A 14,953-nucleotide genomic window follows, 5' to 3' on the forward strand; every position below is an offset into this window, starting at 1 on the left:
AAAAAACAACTTGAACTGAAACAGTGTAGTTGTTTTAAATAATTCTTTCGCGCGAACTTACAAAAAATATTTGTGACCAGCATTTTCACTTTTACAAAATAGTGTAACATTATTAATTAATAGTTTACAGAACAACAACAACAACAATAATAATAATAATAATAATAATAATTATTATTATTATTATTCACCTGGGATGAAAAAAAAATATTCATCTAGGATATTTTAGTTTGTCTTTCGTTTGTTTGCCACTAGAGGGTTACGAGAGCTTGGGTTTTAGTAAAGACGTCATATTTGTGCGACACTCGCAGGAACACATGCACCATGCGTTGAAATACAGAGGTGTATGAAGAAACATTTATGCTTTTAATAATAAGTATATTGTTCGCGAGAAGTTGAAAACGTCGTGGGTTGTCATGGCTGGACGCGCGCTGTCGTTTAAATCAAAGTGAGTGTAGTCTTCTTTGATTCTGACTCTTCTTAGTAAGAAAGATGCTTTGAAATGTGCTGAACTTACAGTGACTAGTTGATATGACTGTTCGCTACCTTGACAACTTTATCCTTTCTTTTAGTTACGCAGTCTCCAGCAAAATAGAACCATTCTATAAAGGAGGTAAAGTGCAGGTAAGTTCATAAGTGAGTACTTCACGTAAATAATATTAGCTATTAGCAGGTCCGTGAGTCACAGTGATTACTTGACTCGTTTTGTTTCTCCATCCAGATAAGTCACGACGAGCAGTACATCTTGTGCACATGTGGTCCACGAGTCAACATTTTACAGATCAATACAGGAAAAATCATCCATAGTATCGAGCAGGTCGGTGTCTTACAGTTTTGTTTTATAGGTGTGTTTATACTATGGACAAATTTTTTATTTAGTTTGTTCAAAAACAGTAAACACACAAATCCAAGTAGAAATTTCCCTTTTTTTAAATAAATAAAATTGCAACGTGAATATTTAAATTATTCATCACAGTTTTCTATTTTCGCCAGTTTTTCTTCCATAAAATGTCTTTTCTTTTTAGACTAGTGGAAAGAAAACATCCGAAATACAAAATTAGGAGGTTTATTTCATTACAATTAAAATGTTTGCAAAGGCCGTGAAATAAAAGGCCATGTACTTTTTAATGCCTGTTACTTAAAGCTAGTAGAATGTCTAAAGCTGACTTAACACGTAATGATAAAACAATGCAATTAGAATTGAAGACATAACAATAAAGTATTTTTTAATGGCTGATTTAAAAAGTGATCAAATCCCAAAATGTTAACAAAGTGAAGCAAAAACTTTAAAGCCTATCAGACATTCAGATTTCTGTTCTGGAAAATGTATGCAAATAAGTGAATTAAGTAGAAATAGACTTGCTTTGGTTTGTATGAAACGGTACAAAATGTATTGTGATTAATCAGCTGGAAAGTTAAACATTTTACCGTTTTCACCTTTTAGTTGCTTGCATTTAAAAAAAGCAATATTTTTTATCATGTATCTCGCCTGGGTCTTAGATAAAAGTAAATCATTAAAATACATAAAAATCTTTTTTTTTTTTTTTTTTAAATAGCGGTGTGGTTAAGTGTTGATATTGAGCTTTATTTGTGAGTATTGCGCGATGAAGAGAAAAAAGTTTGTCACCGTTGCTTTCTCTTGAGCAGGATGATCAGGAGGACATCACCTCGTTCTCTCTGAGTCCCGACGATGAGGTGAGATGAGCTTCCTTTGCCCGTCTGCTGTTTCAGCGTTGATCCACACTGAGGCTGTTTCTGCTGTTGTTCTGCAGGTGCTGGTGACGGCCAGCAGGGCTCTGCTCCTGAAGCAGTGGGACTGGAAGCAGGAGAAGTGCACTCGCTCCTGGAGGGCCATCCACAATGTGCCCGTGTCCAGCATGACCTTTGACTCCACCTCCACCCTGCTGGCTACAGGTCAGACACACACCACGTCTCTGATGAGGAACTCTAAACAGCTTTGGTGTCACATACATCTTAACAAGGCGAAATATTACACTTCTATATATTGATTACTTGATTATTATTGGAATAGTTTATTTATAATATACACACACACATACATATATGTGTGTGTGTGTATGTATATGTGTATATCTATATGTGTTTGATAGATAGATAGAGAGAGAGAGATATATATATATATATATATATATATATATATATATATATATATATATATATATATATATATATATATATATATATATGTATATATATATATATATATATGTATATATATATATATATGTATATATATATATATGTATATATATGTGTGTGTGTATATATATATGTATATAAAATATGTATGCATGCTTTAGTATGTTATTCAGTATAAGTGTACTACTTCAATGCATGGCAAAAGCTTATTAAAACATAATGATATAAAAAGTGCATTAAAGTCAAACTTTCAATTAAAAATGATTACAAAGTGCATTTAAAGGATATTAAGAAACGTGGAATTACTATTGTATTTTATAAACATTGTACTGTCTAAAAGAACATTAGTTAAAGTGCTCTTCAGATCAGTGCACGTTCAGCGGGATCAAGCATGATGATTTGTTTGTAGGTGGCTGCGACGGCACCATCAAGCTGTGGGATGTTTTGAAGCAGTACTGCACACACAACCTGAAAGGATCGTCTGGGGTTGTACAGTAAGCACCGAAGAAACGTCCACGATTGAATCTCGTTTCTCGTGTGCCATCTGTAAGAGATGTAACTCCTCTCTTCCAGTTTGGTTGAGTTTCATCCGGACATCAGCAGGCTGCAGCTCTTCTCCTCCTCCGTGGACTGTGGGATCAGGATCTGGGACCTGCAGAGCAGCAAGTGTATCTGTGTTTTGGAGAGCCACTTTAGTGCCGTCACATCCCTGGCCTTCTCCCCCGACGGCGAAACTCTAATTAGGTAAAACGGCAGAAACAAAAAAAAATTTTTTTTTACTTGTAATGGTCTAACTTTACCAGAGTCGCGCTGTCTTCATTTTCAGTTCGGGCCGAGACAAAATCTGTTCAGTTTGGGACCTGAAGAAGAAGACCGTCAAGAAGACTGTCCTCGCCTATGAGGTCAGGTTTATCAACTATTATCTGTTTATCGTACCTTTAAAGACGGATTACTCTGCAGTGTTATTTCACTTGGAGACCTCTTATTTGTCACTGTGCAGGCTGTGGAAGGTGTTGTTCTTCTCCCTGAGAAGGGCGATTACTCTCAGATGGGTGTGAAGGGTGAAGGGTTGCACTTTGTCACAGCTGGCAGTAAAGGTAAATGCTGTAGTTCGAATCAGAATCCAGGTTAATATAAAATCCTTTAATGTAAATTCTTAAAAGCAGGACCACTTAGGGGCGGAATTGCCCGTTGTTGCGACAGTAACATTGTTATTTTATTATTATTTATTAAATGTTAATGTAATGCTAATATTAATGTTTATTATGCACTTTTGTTATATTTTAGATAAGCAACACCTTTGTATTTTTTTTTTTGTATTCATGTAATATTTATATTTACATTTGTAAAAATTGATAAAACTTTTATTTCACAGATTTTCTTTAAGTTTAAGATTCAATAACACTAGAAGGTATGCAACATATTTGTTTTGGACAAATCACAAATGGACCAAAAAATATTAGCACCATATTGGTGTTTGATCAGTATTTTTTTTTCTACGTATTTTAGTCATTTATATTGTTTGTGTGTGTATTTATGCACACGAAAAATATTTGTTTTTATGCACATAATTTCTAATTTAGGCATCTGCCGACATTTTGCATTTGAAAGCTTTTTTGGTATTTTGTTTTAAAAACAAAACATAAAATATTTTGCTTATCGATTCAGCCAGTGGTTTTGAGTTTAATGACAGGAAACACTGAGACGATGTGTACCTTTTTAGTAATAAAATAAAAAAAACTATTTCGTCCAAATAAATAATACAGCGTTACAATCAAATTCTTTCAATAATGGAAAAAAAGAGCATTTATTTAAAACCGATCACCGATTAGATATGTGTGCGTTTTGCTTTTTTACTCATTGATTGAAAATAATGATTTTGGTGCTGTATGTTGCCTCTGTGCTCTGCGTGTGTTGAACCTGGCCCTCACTATTCGATGTTTCTGCTGTCTTGCGCAGGTATTCTTCGAGTGTGGGACTCCCTGTCCGCTCGCTGCGTGTTCATCCAATCGCTGCCCGATGCTCCGGCTCTCAACACAGACGAGGGTCATTTAGACCCGCGCAGCCTGATGCACCTCCTGCCCATGCCGCAGTCCAACAGACTGGTCAGCGTCACCGCAGAGCACAACATCCTCATCTACCAGATGCCCGCTCTCGCTGTACAGCAGCAGGTGAGCCCCACGGTCCACCTTCTGCCCGCTCTGTTTTTACTTTCACGCCCTGAGCTTGACACGATCAGGATCTGTTTCTCTCTCCGTTTGAAGTTTGTCGGCTACAATGACGATGTCCTGGATGTGAAGTTCCTGGGCAGGGATGACACGCACATAGTTGTGGCCACTAACAGCTCTCAGCTGAAGGTGTTTGAGCTGGCCACTAACAGCTGTCAGATTCTGTATGGACACACAGGTGAGCGAGCCACTAGAGGGCAGCAACTGGATACTTTGAGCCAAAACGCAGAGACCTATATCTGTAACTAAGTTTGGCGCAGAAAACACGTTTGACAAGTCACCTATATTTATATATAGGTGCTTTTAACGATACAGAATACGCATCAAAGCAGCATTACAGCGTGAAATAGGAAGAATGGTGAGTGATAATGCAAAAAAGCAACAGTAAACGCTCAAGGAAAAAGTAGCAAAATTTACAAATAACAAAAACAAGTGCTAAAACATAAAATAAAATAAAAAATTAAGTATTAATAAAAAGTGCTTTCTAAAATAGCACTTAAAAGAAAAAAAAGCTGAGTATTATAGAGTGTCGAGTGTGTGTGTGTGTGTGTGTGTGTGTGTCTCTGTTAATGCACTTTTTTTCCACAGTGTGTGTTATCTGTAAATGAAATGCATGCCTCGGTTTCAACGACAGTGGAAGTGAAAAGATTCGACTAAAATATTCATTTTGATCAAATATTTATTCGGTGAGATTTAAAAAGGATTAGTGTTGTTGTTGTTGTTGTTATTATTAATTCAAACAATAAAACTCAATTTCCTGCAGTTGAAACAAAGCGAAATGAAACAAAATATAAATATTTGATGGGGAAAAAAAGTAAATCTAAAAAAAAAAAAAAAAAAAATTTTTATCTAAATAAAATGTAAAATAATATTAATGCTAACACTAAAACAGAAATACAACTAATTAAATGTATATTTAGAAAAAAAATACATAACATGAGAAAATTAAATAAAAAAATTAAAACTAAACTATTCTATAAATATGATGATAATCATGTTAAAAATACAGCAAAGTAAATTGCTTTGTTCATTTGCTCTCTTTTTTCCTGTAGAAGCGTACGTAACACTAACGTAACGTAACACCCAATTGTCTTTAAATCTCGACAATCTTCTGCTCGTTTTTCTGCAGATACCATCTTATCTATCGATGTCCTCCGCAAAGGTTCCATGTTTGCCAGCTGCGCAAAGGTGACTCTTTCCACAAAAAGCATAGCACGCCATTCAAAACATCAGACCGTAAATGTACGGCTTCGCCCCCACATTCGGAGAGATGACGTTTGTGTGATGTTCTGCACAGGACAAGTCCCTGCGGCTGTGGAAGATGGATCTGACGAGCGGCCGGGTGCACTGCGTGGCTCAGGGCAGCGGACACTCCAACGCCGTGGGCTCTATCGCCTGCTCCAGGTCTGGTCTCTGTTAGAAATACCACTCAGATAAAGCAGCATGAGTTAAGACACGAGCAGAAACGGCTGCTGTCCTTTGAAAATCCATTGTTTCCTGACTGAGTGACACTTTTCACTAAGCTGATAACACAGCAGATCAATAATTGCGACATTCTTGATCACAATAAACTATTCTAATACAGTTCACAAACTTTTTCGGGCCAGCAACACCTTTGATCTAATTAACGTTTTGTGAAGTTTCTTACCCCTTAGTATAATATAAACTTAAAAAACATTTCCCTTTCCCTTTTTTATATATATATATATATATATATATATATATTTTTTATTGTATTGTATGTATATATGTATATGTGTGTGTATACATACATACACACACACACACACACACACACACAAAAAAAAAATATATATATATATACATACACACACACATATATAAATATATATACATATGTATGTGTGTATATATGTGTACATGTATATGTGTATGTATATATGTATATAATTTTTTTCTTTTTTTTCTTTTAGCATTTGTTTTAGTTGTTGTTGTTTTTTTTACATGTCTATACTTATTAATTGTATTAATTTATTGCAGTTTGTTAGTTCATCTGTCAGAGTTGCACTGTCAGAAAGCTGAAATTAAGCCTACATTTTTTTAAAGCTTCAGTTTGACTTTGTTTTTTTTACTAAGTTGTGTTTAAACCTGTTAACCAATAACGAAATGACCCTGTTGCTGTACGCAGGTTAAAGAAGGTCTTCCTGGTGTCGGGCAGTCAGGACTGTACTGTTAAGGTCTGGGACCTGCCTGACTCTTTTCCTGAAGTGGGATGTGAACCGGTGTTGATGACGGCACGGCTCGTAGAGAAAGCTCATGACAAGGTGGGTCGTTGCCCCTGTCACGTACTAAGCTTTCAACAAAACACGATGAAAACATGTTTATCTGGTTGCACAAATAGTTTTGGCCGCAGAACCGTGCTCTGTTGCTTTAGTTTGTCAAGTCTTCCATGTCTGTATTGTCTGACTTTTTTTTTTTTTTTTTTTGTGCACCTGTTGCGTCAAGACTGTGTAACCATAAATCATCTTCAGCTGACAGCAGAACTCTTTTGTCCAGTGTTGTGAAAGATGTTACTGTAGAGTTGAGCTTTTTAAACACACGTGTGTGGGCTGATTTACACTGGCTGAGTGCCAACAAGAAAAATGGCAAACATTGTAATTAACTGCAGCATTAATCTCATTAGTGCTTTCAAATGATTAATGGCATGAAAAATAAGAGTTTTGTTTAGATAATAAATGTGTGTATTGTGTATATGTATTTATAAATGCACATACATATGTATATATTTCAGAAAAAAAATTGTAATCTGAAAAAGTGTGTGTGTATATGTATATGTGTATATAATGATTTATTTTATTTATTTATTTATTTTGAACAACAAAACTGTATACTACCCCTCCAAAGTTTGGAGTTGGTAAGATTTGTTAAATGCTTATGTTAATGTCTTGCGCTCAGAAAAGCTGCAATATTTGATCAAATATACAGTGAAACAGTAATATTGTAAAAAAAAACAAACAAAAAAAACAATTCAAAATAAAAAAATTGTTTTAATATATTTTAGAATTTAATTTATTTCTGTGATGCAAAGCTGAAATTTAAGCATCATTAATGTAGTCTTCATTGTCACATGATTTTTTAGAAATCTGTCTAATATGGATTAATTTAACAATGTATTTTTTCTATGAACGCTATAAAAGTCAACTTACATTATACATGAACAACATAATTTCGTACAAAAATAAATAAAATTATATATAATGGAAAAAAATGTCCTCACTAAAATGAATCGTACTTCATGACAGCAAGACAACATCGCTGTAATATTTTGTAGTGAAACAAAAACGAAGTTTCTGTATTTGCTGTCAATGACGTTATTACTACAGTTTTCTTCAAACGTCGTTTTATTCTTCATTCGTGCAGGATGTGAACAGCGTGACCGTCTCTCCCAATGACAAGCTGCTGGCCACGGGCTCTCAGGACCGTACGGCTAAGCTCTGGTTGCTGGCTGACATGAGTCTGCTGGGCGTCTTCAGAGGTCACAGTCGAGGTATTTGGTGCGTTCAGTTCTCTCCGGTGGACCAGGTCCTCGCCTCGGCCTCAGCGGACGGCTCCATCAAAATCTGGTCCCTTCAAGACTTCAGCTGCCTCAAGGTGAGTTACGCCTACATCTTTAAAGAGCTGTTTAGGTAACCGTTTAGATGAGTTCTACGGGGTTTTTGGTCATAATTCATTTTGAGGTTCAATTCTTGCCATTAACAAACCGTTAACCTCAAACTCCTGATTTGCTGCTTACGTCACCTGAACACGTGTAAGACAGGGATTACATTTGAAGTTTTAAATACGCGTGTTATTCTTACGCAAACACATCGGTTCACTCCAGAAGGCCTTTATTTACTCCTCAGATCAGTGTGGAGCTATTTTTTTTTATTTGATGGATGGATGCACTTTTACGCCACTATGAAGCTTTGAAGGTCCAGGACATATTTTAAAAGTAACTCTGATTGTATTTGAAAGAAATAGGTTATATGTAACTAGGATGGCTTGAGGGTGAGCAAATCATAGGGTTATTGTAGTGTTTGAGTGAACTGTCGCTTAACATTGATATTCTGTTTAAAGCATTAAATAATAACTTCTGTGTTTTGTTTCTGCAGACGTTTGAGGGACATGACGCCTCTGTGTTAAAGGTCATATTTGTCAGTCGAGGAACTCAGCTAGTGTCGAGGTCGGTTATCTATTTCCTTACATCTTCTGGCCGCAGTTCAATCGGTTCACATGGACTGCGTTCAGCTGACTTTCACTTTCAAATTTGTGTGACGTTTGTCTGCAAGCTTTGGGTTCATAGATCACAGCCTCTATCTCTCTGTCGTTCTACAGTGGTTCTGATGGACTTGTGAAGTTGTGGACCATAAAAACAAACGAGTGCATAAAAACATTTGACGCCCACCAGGACAAAGTGTGGGCTCTGCACGGCAGCAGCAAAGATGACCTGATAGTGACGGGATCAGCCGACTCCACCATCACGCTGTGGAAGGTCAGTCCACCTGACGCGTCTAAAATTTAAGAAAGTTTTCCAAAGCCACGAAAATAATTTCGGTTTGGAGAATCTAGCGACCTTTAAGCGTGCGCGCAGAGAAAGTGCGTGTCGCGCTGCGCTAAAGTGCTAATGAACTGAGAACTGCACAAAAAAAAAGAGACTTTGATGATCATTCACGTAAACAGTCGTTTGTGTAAACGGTAGGGAGAGCGTATCAGAACACTGCTTTTAAAGGGATAGGAGGGGATTTAGTTGCTATTGTCCAAGTCACCGATGATAATCAAACAACAAAAGACAGAATCACTAAATCACTTAGTATCTAAGATTAATCTAAACCTTTTTTTATAGAAATATGTCTGCTTGAGAGAATGAGTAGTATGGTAAACAAGTAGTTATAATGCATAACCATTGGTATTTCATTTAAAATAAGAGCATGTTCTTTATGAGAATTCGATTTCTTTCATTTTAACTTTTATTTCAAACCTATATAACGAATTTGGGAAGTTTACACTGTAACCAAACCGACTAAATTTAGTCAACTAAAGCTATAAGCAATTCGAACGACTAATATACTGAAACTAAATGGTATTTTAATCAAAAGACTATAACTGAAACTAAATTTGCTGTCGTTAACACTGGAGCTAAAACGCGTTTGTCAAATGAAACCAAGCCAACCGTGTTTTGTGTTGTGTGATGTTTCCTTTACCGAGACAAAAGGGACTTTATTTACCCCGTCGGACCGTTCATTGGAATTGATGCATTTCACTTCCTTATTCTTATGCAGTCCTCTTCCAAGCAACATGAAGATGAAGAAGCAGATACAATACTTTTTGTAAAGAAATGAATACTTCTGTTCAGGAAGGATGCACTCAATAGAGCAAAAGGAAAAGGAAAGACATTTATAACGCTACAAAAGATTCCTGCTTCAAATAAGAGTTCTTTTAAGATAAGTTTGTATTCAAATAAAAGTAAGAAATGTTTCTTGAGCGTCCTGTTAGAACGAGTTCGGAAAGGTCATGTGACGTTGAAGACGGGATTAACGGCACAGAGTTAAAGTTATTTGAAATTTAAAATAGCATTTTAAAAATATAGATTTTTTTTTTTTTAATCAAATAAATGCAGTTTTTCAATTAGACATAAAATGTCATTTATATTATTGGCCACATTAGCAGAATTTTTATATAATTAGTTTTTCTTTTGTGTACAGTACAGCCAACAATAAACACAAATATTGGCCATTTTTATGATTATGAGCAGGTTAATAAGGGACGTTTTACTGCCAGCACATTTCAGCATGAATCTGCTGTTGTGATATTTCCATGCTGAATACAACGCCAACGCTAAACGCTATCTTTAGCCATTAATTCTAGTTCTCATTACGTTGACAGGTGAGAATGAGCACTGGAGGAACATTTCATACGATTCAAAAGTGTGTGCACACCTTCTTCTAATTAACAGTTAATAATTTCTGCTGCACCCATTACTGTGTAAAAGCCGGGTGCTGATTTACGGTGTCACGCTCCCAGAATGAAACCAATGGCTCTCTTTGGTGCACAAATAATAGTTTCCATTCCAGAAAAAGCATTACGGTTGTGGTCGCCGAGCATACGTTTCTATTGCTCGTATTGTTTTAGTGCATTTGTTTCTGTTTCTCATTGTCTTTCTCTTTTGGTTAGGACGTGACTAAAGTGGAGCTGGCAGAGGAGCAGGCCAAACAGGAAGACCGAGTCCTTAAGTAAGACGCTGCCCGCATTATATTATGTAACAAACAAACGCATCCAGCCGCGTAGATACGTGATTGTAGGCCGTCAAGGCTAAATGTTAAAACATTTTAGCAAACTAAGCAAGGCTCCTTTTTGTCTTTTAAAGCTTTAATCTCTTGAAAACTGAATCCGGATGTTGCAACAATACTGTTTTTAGACGCTTAAAGCAATTTAGCTTCACCTGATTCCATCTATGCTGATCTCGACACGTCATAGCTTGTACACAAACATGATATCTGATCGAATTCTGGGCTCGTTGCGGTCATATTAATTATTAGTTAAAAATGTTAAAGGCATAGTTCGCCCAAAAATGAAACGTCTGTCATCATTTACTCGCAGTCATTCAGTTCCAAAGCCACGAGGCTTTCTTTCATCTTCGATACACAACTAAAGAAATGCTTGATGAAACATTTCTGATCCATCAAAACTCAATGACGCTCACCGGTCAGGCCCCAAAATGGTCAAATCCACCTTTTGACACTCTTTGTTATGTCCTAATTAATAAACAAACCTATTCAGAGCGTTTGTAAAAGACATCATAAAAGAAGTCCTTTTGAATGGAGGAGTTAGTTTTATTACAAAATAGTTTTTTTTTGTGTATTGGAAGCTGAAAGTTTTTTACATTTTTTTTAATTCTTCCGAAACAAAATGTCACCAACACCTAGTTTGAGTGTTTTTGCGTCTTCACAGGCAGCAGGAGCTGTCAAATTTACTTCATGAGAAGAAGTACCTGAAGGCTCTGGGAATCGCCATCTCCCTGGATCATCCTCACACTGCATTACGAGTCATCCGAGGTACTTTTTCTTTCATTTCTGTGCGTAAATGAGTCAGCGTGCTTGCTTCGATTTCTAACCGCAATTTGATTGCTAGATGCAAAATCAGGTAGAGCCACATTTTTACACTCCATGATGTGGATTCAGCCGAAATGGGAGAATCTCCTACACGTTTATTTTTAGAGACAATAAAGCGAATGAGCTTTAGGTCTGGGACATCCTAACCCAAACTCTGGCTCGTTTCCAATGGTGGCTCAATAAGATGATGTTTGGTGAATAATTTCTCATTGTCTTGTATTTGAGTTAGATTTTTTTTTGTGAACACAATTGACAGGCGTATTCAATAGCACTTGGCCCAGTAGAAATTCCAGCATTGCTCTTTCAGCTGAACTGGTCAAGCCTCAAAAGCCCAATCCATTGTCACCATTTGTCATGAGGTGATGCAATCCTAATGAATGGACCTATTCAAAGTGTCAAAAAAGCTTTGCTCTGAATACGTTCGTATATCATATTTTCCAAATATAATCATCGTAGTAATTATTTTACAAAAATAAGAGGATCATGATGTACAATGCGTGTCTTTTATGTAAGTTGTGTCCTTAAGATGTTTAAAGACTCAAGCATGTGTAAATATTCGAACAGGCTCTATTTTGTGGACTGTATGTAAACTTGTTTTGTAAAATATCATATTCAGGACATTACTAAATAAAATAAAGCACTTTGCAATATTATTTTACAATAACCCATCTCATTTTTGGTTAAATGGTTATTCGGCAAGGGGTGTGTAAACTTTTGACCACAGCTGTATACAAAGTAAAGTGATAGAAATAATACATTATGAATGATTTACATACGAATCCTCCTATAATTCATTGTACATTTCGTGTTCATTGATGATAATTACATATATTTAACTTATTTTCTTAGTTATTTTATTCATTAAGATAATGCATACTATAAACTCACGCATTTATTTCGTGCAACCTATTTTTCAATTTGCTTGAAATTGCTTTTATAACCTTTTAAATTACAATTCTTGCAATGTTCAGAAATAGGGAGTAAAATGTCAGTATTCCCTTTATTAAATTTATTTCTACACAAATGTTTGTGTATACCTTAAAAAAAAAGCTTAATTCAGACTTTCCGTCAAACAAGAACATATTTCATGTCATAAAAAAACACCTTCTTGTAAAGTAAAACAAAATGGTTATCATAAAACCATGTGATGTGACATTTTGAACACATTGTGGTTAAAGTCCTTTTTTTTCCGCATCTGTTTTTTTATTGTTATAAGAATAAATGTTTTACTATAAATAACAATAAATGACTGTCGGTTGAAAATGTAAATTTTTTTTATAATTAAAAAATAAATAAAATAGCAAAAAAGTTAATCAAGATGATATTCTTTCATTCTCAACAGAGATACGTCAGCAGGAGGATGGCGTGCAGGAGCTAGAAAAGACCCTCCTGAAGCTCCGTCAGGATCAGAAAGGTACACGTCACGTCTTCGGTGAGCAGGTTCCTCTTGTTTGCGTTGGCCGAGTGTGTGACCGTGATGTGTTTGGGGTTCAGAGTCGGTGTTGCGATACTCCGTGGTGTGGAACACTAATTCCCGCAGCTGTCTGGACGCCCAGGCTGTCCTGCAGGTGCTGCTCACACACCTGAGCCCAGAAGAGATCCTGCAGTATCAGGGCGCTCGCACCCATCTCGAGGGCCTCGTACCGTACACAGGTGCCGTGTTATGTTCACTTCGAATCGCTTCACGCATAATAAACGCAATAAACTGCTCTTTTTAAAGGTGAACATCTGCATAAATGAATATTTAGAGGGAAAAAAATAGCAATATAAATATAATTCTTTTCTTATTTGCAGAGAGACACATGCAGCGGATTGGCCGTCTCCTGCAGTCCTCGATGTTTCTGGACTACATGTGGCAGAAAATGCGTATAACGGGGGGTAAAAGGTAAAACAGAAAAAAAAAACAAGTTCCCAATACTTGTGTGCATTAAAATAGTTTTTTGCTAAGGAATGGTTAATGATCTGAACAAAAACGTCTTAAACTTCGATGTCAGAGAGAGAAAATGAATACATTTTTTTAGTTAGTTTTAAATGTTTTTAAGCAAACCGTATCACATAAAAAATGAAATTATTTGAAAAGTTGTTTATTTCCTTGGTGACTCACCTGTAGTTCTGTAGAATTATGAGTCACCGCTTAATTACGCTTTCAGGAAGTGGGTTTAAATAAATACAGTGCACCCTTTTAACAAATGTTAAACATTTCTTTCAGCGTTTAAAGATTTACTCAATAAATATCTTATTCACTTTCACTTAGTAAACTTCAGGATTGCTTCACTTTGGAGCATGTAAGATAATAATAAGCTGTGGTTGCAGTTTAGAAAATGAAGAATGCCCAAAGTGTCCGTCTAGCACACAGCTATTCTAGTCGCCATTGCATTTAACATGTATTAAAAATCTCAGCATGTAAACGATACGATTTATGTTTACATATCATCATCTGCTCACGTCTGGCGTCACTCATTGTCAGTTGACACGCACCGTTAATATTAATAAAAATCAACCCTTGAGACATGAATGTACTCAAACATCCAGGCATTGTGAAAAGAAGTTTTATGACAGACCAAATACGGTGGGTGTTCTCTGGACTTTAAATGTGCACACTACCTTTCATGTGTTTGGGGATAATCTGGGTTTTTTTTTTTTTTTTTTTTAAAGAAATGTATAATTTTATTTGGTAAGGATTCATTAAATTGCTCAAACCAAACCATAAAAGACATATATAATGTTAGGAAAGTTAGTTTCAATAAATGCTGATCTTTTGAACTTTGTATTAATCAAATGATCAAGAAAAACATTATACCACTATTTCCACAAAAATATGAAATATGCTGGTCTGTTGTTTTCCCCAGTGTGAACTTGGATGATGATGAAGATGAGATGGACACCAGCCCTCAAACCTTCTTCATCATAGACAAGCAAGCAGATGGACAAGGCAGACATTCAGGGATCTCTGCAGCAACAAGATGAAGAAGATGAAGAGGAGGATCTGGAGGATTCAGATAAAAGAGAGGAGCTTCTTGAAGATGAAAGTGTCAGCACATCTAAAAGCGCTCGCGTGAACGGCGTGAAACCGAGCGGCATGAACGCTGTCACAGATGGAGGTCAGGCGTCCAGTGAGGAGAGTGAAGATGAGGATGATGCCATAGAAATTAACGAGTCTCTTCCCACCGAATCTATGGGTTCAGAGCCCTCCAAAACTGCAGATATAAGGTGATTGGCTGCTGTAGCTGTCAGTTATGATTTTTATTATTTTTTTATTCAGTACTGATTGTTGAATTGATGGACTATTTGAGATCTTTCAGAATTTTCTGTGATGCATCAACACAGCGTCTCTTTCACTTAAAGCGGGTTTCCTGTTTGTACCACGAACATAAGTTTATCATGTAGTTGTTTTGTCATTCTTCAAAATAAATGTTCATATCTATTGGAGAAGAAAAATGCATTTTATTATGTTCA

General features: G+C 36.1%; 1 protein-coding gene across 1 annotated transcript; it reads left to right on the plus strand.

Moving 5' to 3' along the window:
• The first annotated feature begins 285 nt into the window (after positions 1 to 285).
• LOC122342114 (transducin beta-like protein 3) lies at positions 286 to 14,835 on the plus strand. The gene is given in 24 exon segments (XM_043235905.1): positions 286 to 448; positions 573 to 624; positions 722 to 817; positions 1,648 to 1,695; positions 1,773 to 1,914; positions 2,570 to 2,654; positions 2,734 to 2,904; positions 2,987 to 3,062; positions 3,161 to 3,257; positions 4,120 to 4,331; positions 4,425 to 4,566; positions 5,518 to 5,576; positions 5,686 to 5,792; positions 6,538 to 6,673; positions 7,770 to 8,000; positions 8,501 to 8,571; positions 8,724 to 8,880; positions 10,560 to 10,618; positions 11,337 to 11,440; positions 12,840 to 12,911; positions 12,992 to 13,150; positions 13,292 to 13,382; positions 14,347 to 14,415; positions 14,417 to 14,835. Coding segments are annotated over 24 exon segments (2,763 nt in total). The 5' UTR covers positions 286 to 416; the 3' UTR covers positions 14,712 to 14,835.
• Positions 14,836 to 14,953: the final 118 nt, after the last annotated feature.

Source organism: Puntigrus tetrazona, chromosome 3, assembly GCF_018831695.1.
Source record: "Puntigrus tetrazona isolate hp1 chromosome 3, ASM1883169v1, whole genome shotgun sequence".
Classification (NCBI taxonomy): domain Eukaryota; kingdom Metazoa; phylum Chordata; class Actinopteri; order Cypriniformes; family Cyprinidae; genus Puntigrus; species Puntigrus tetrazona.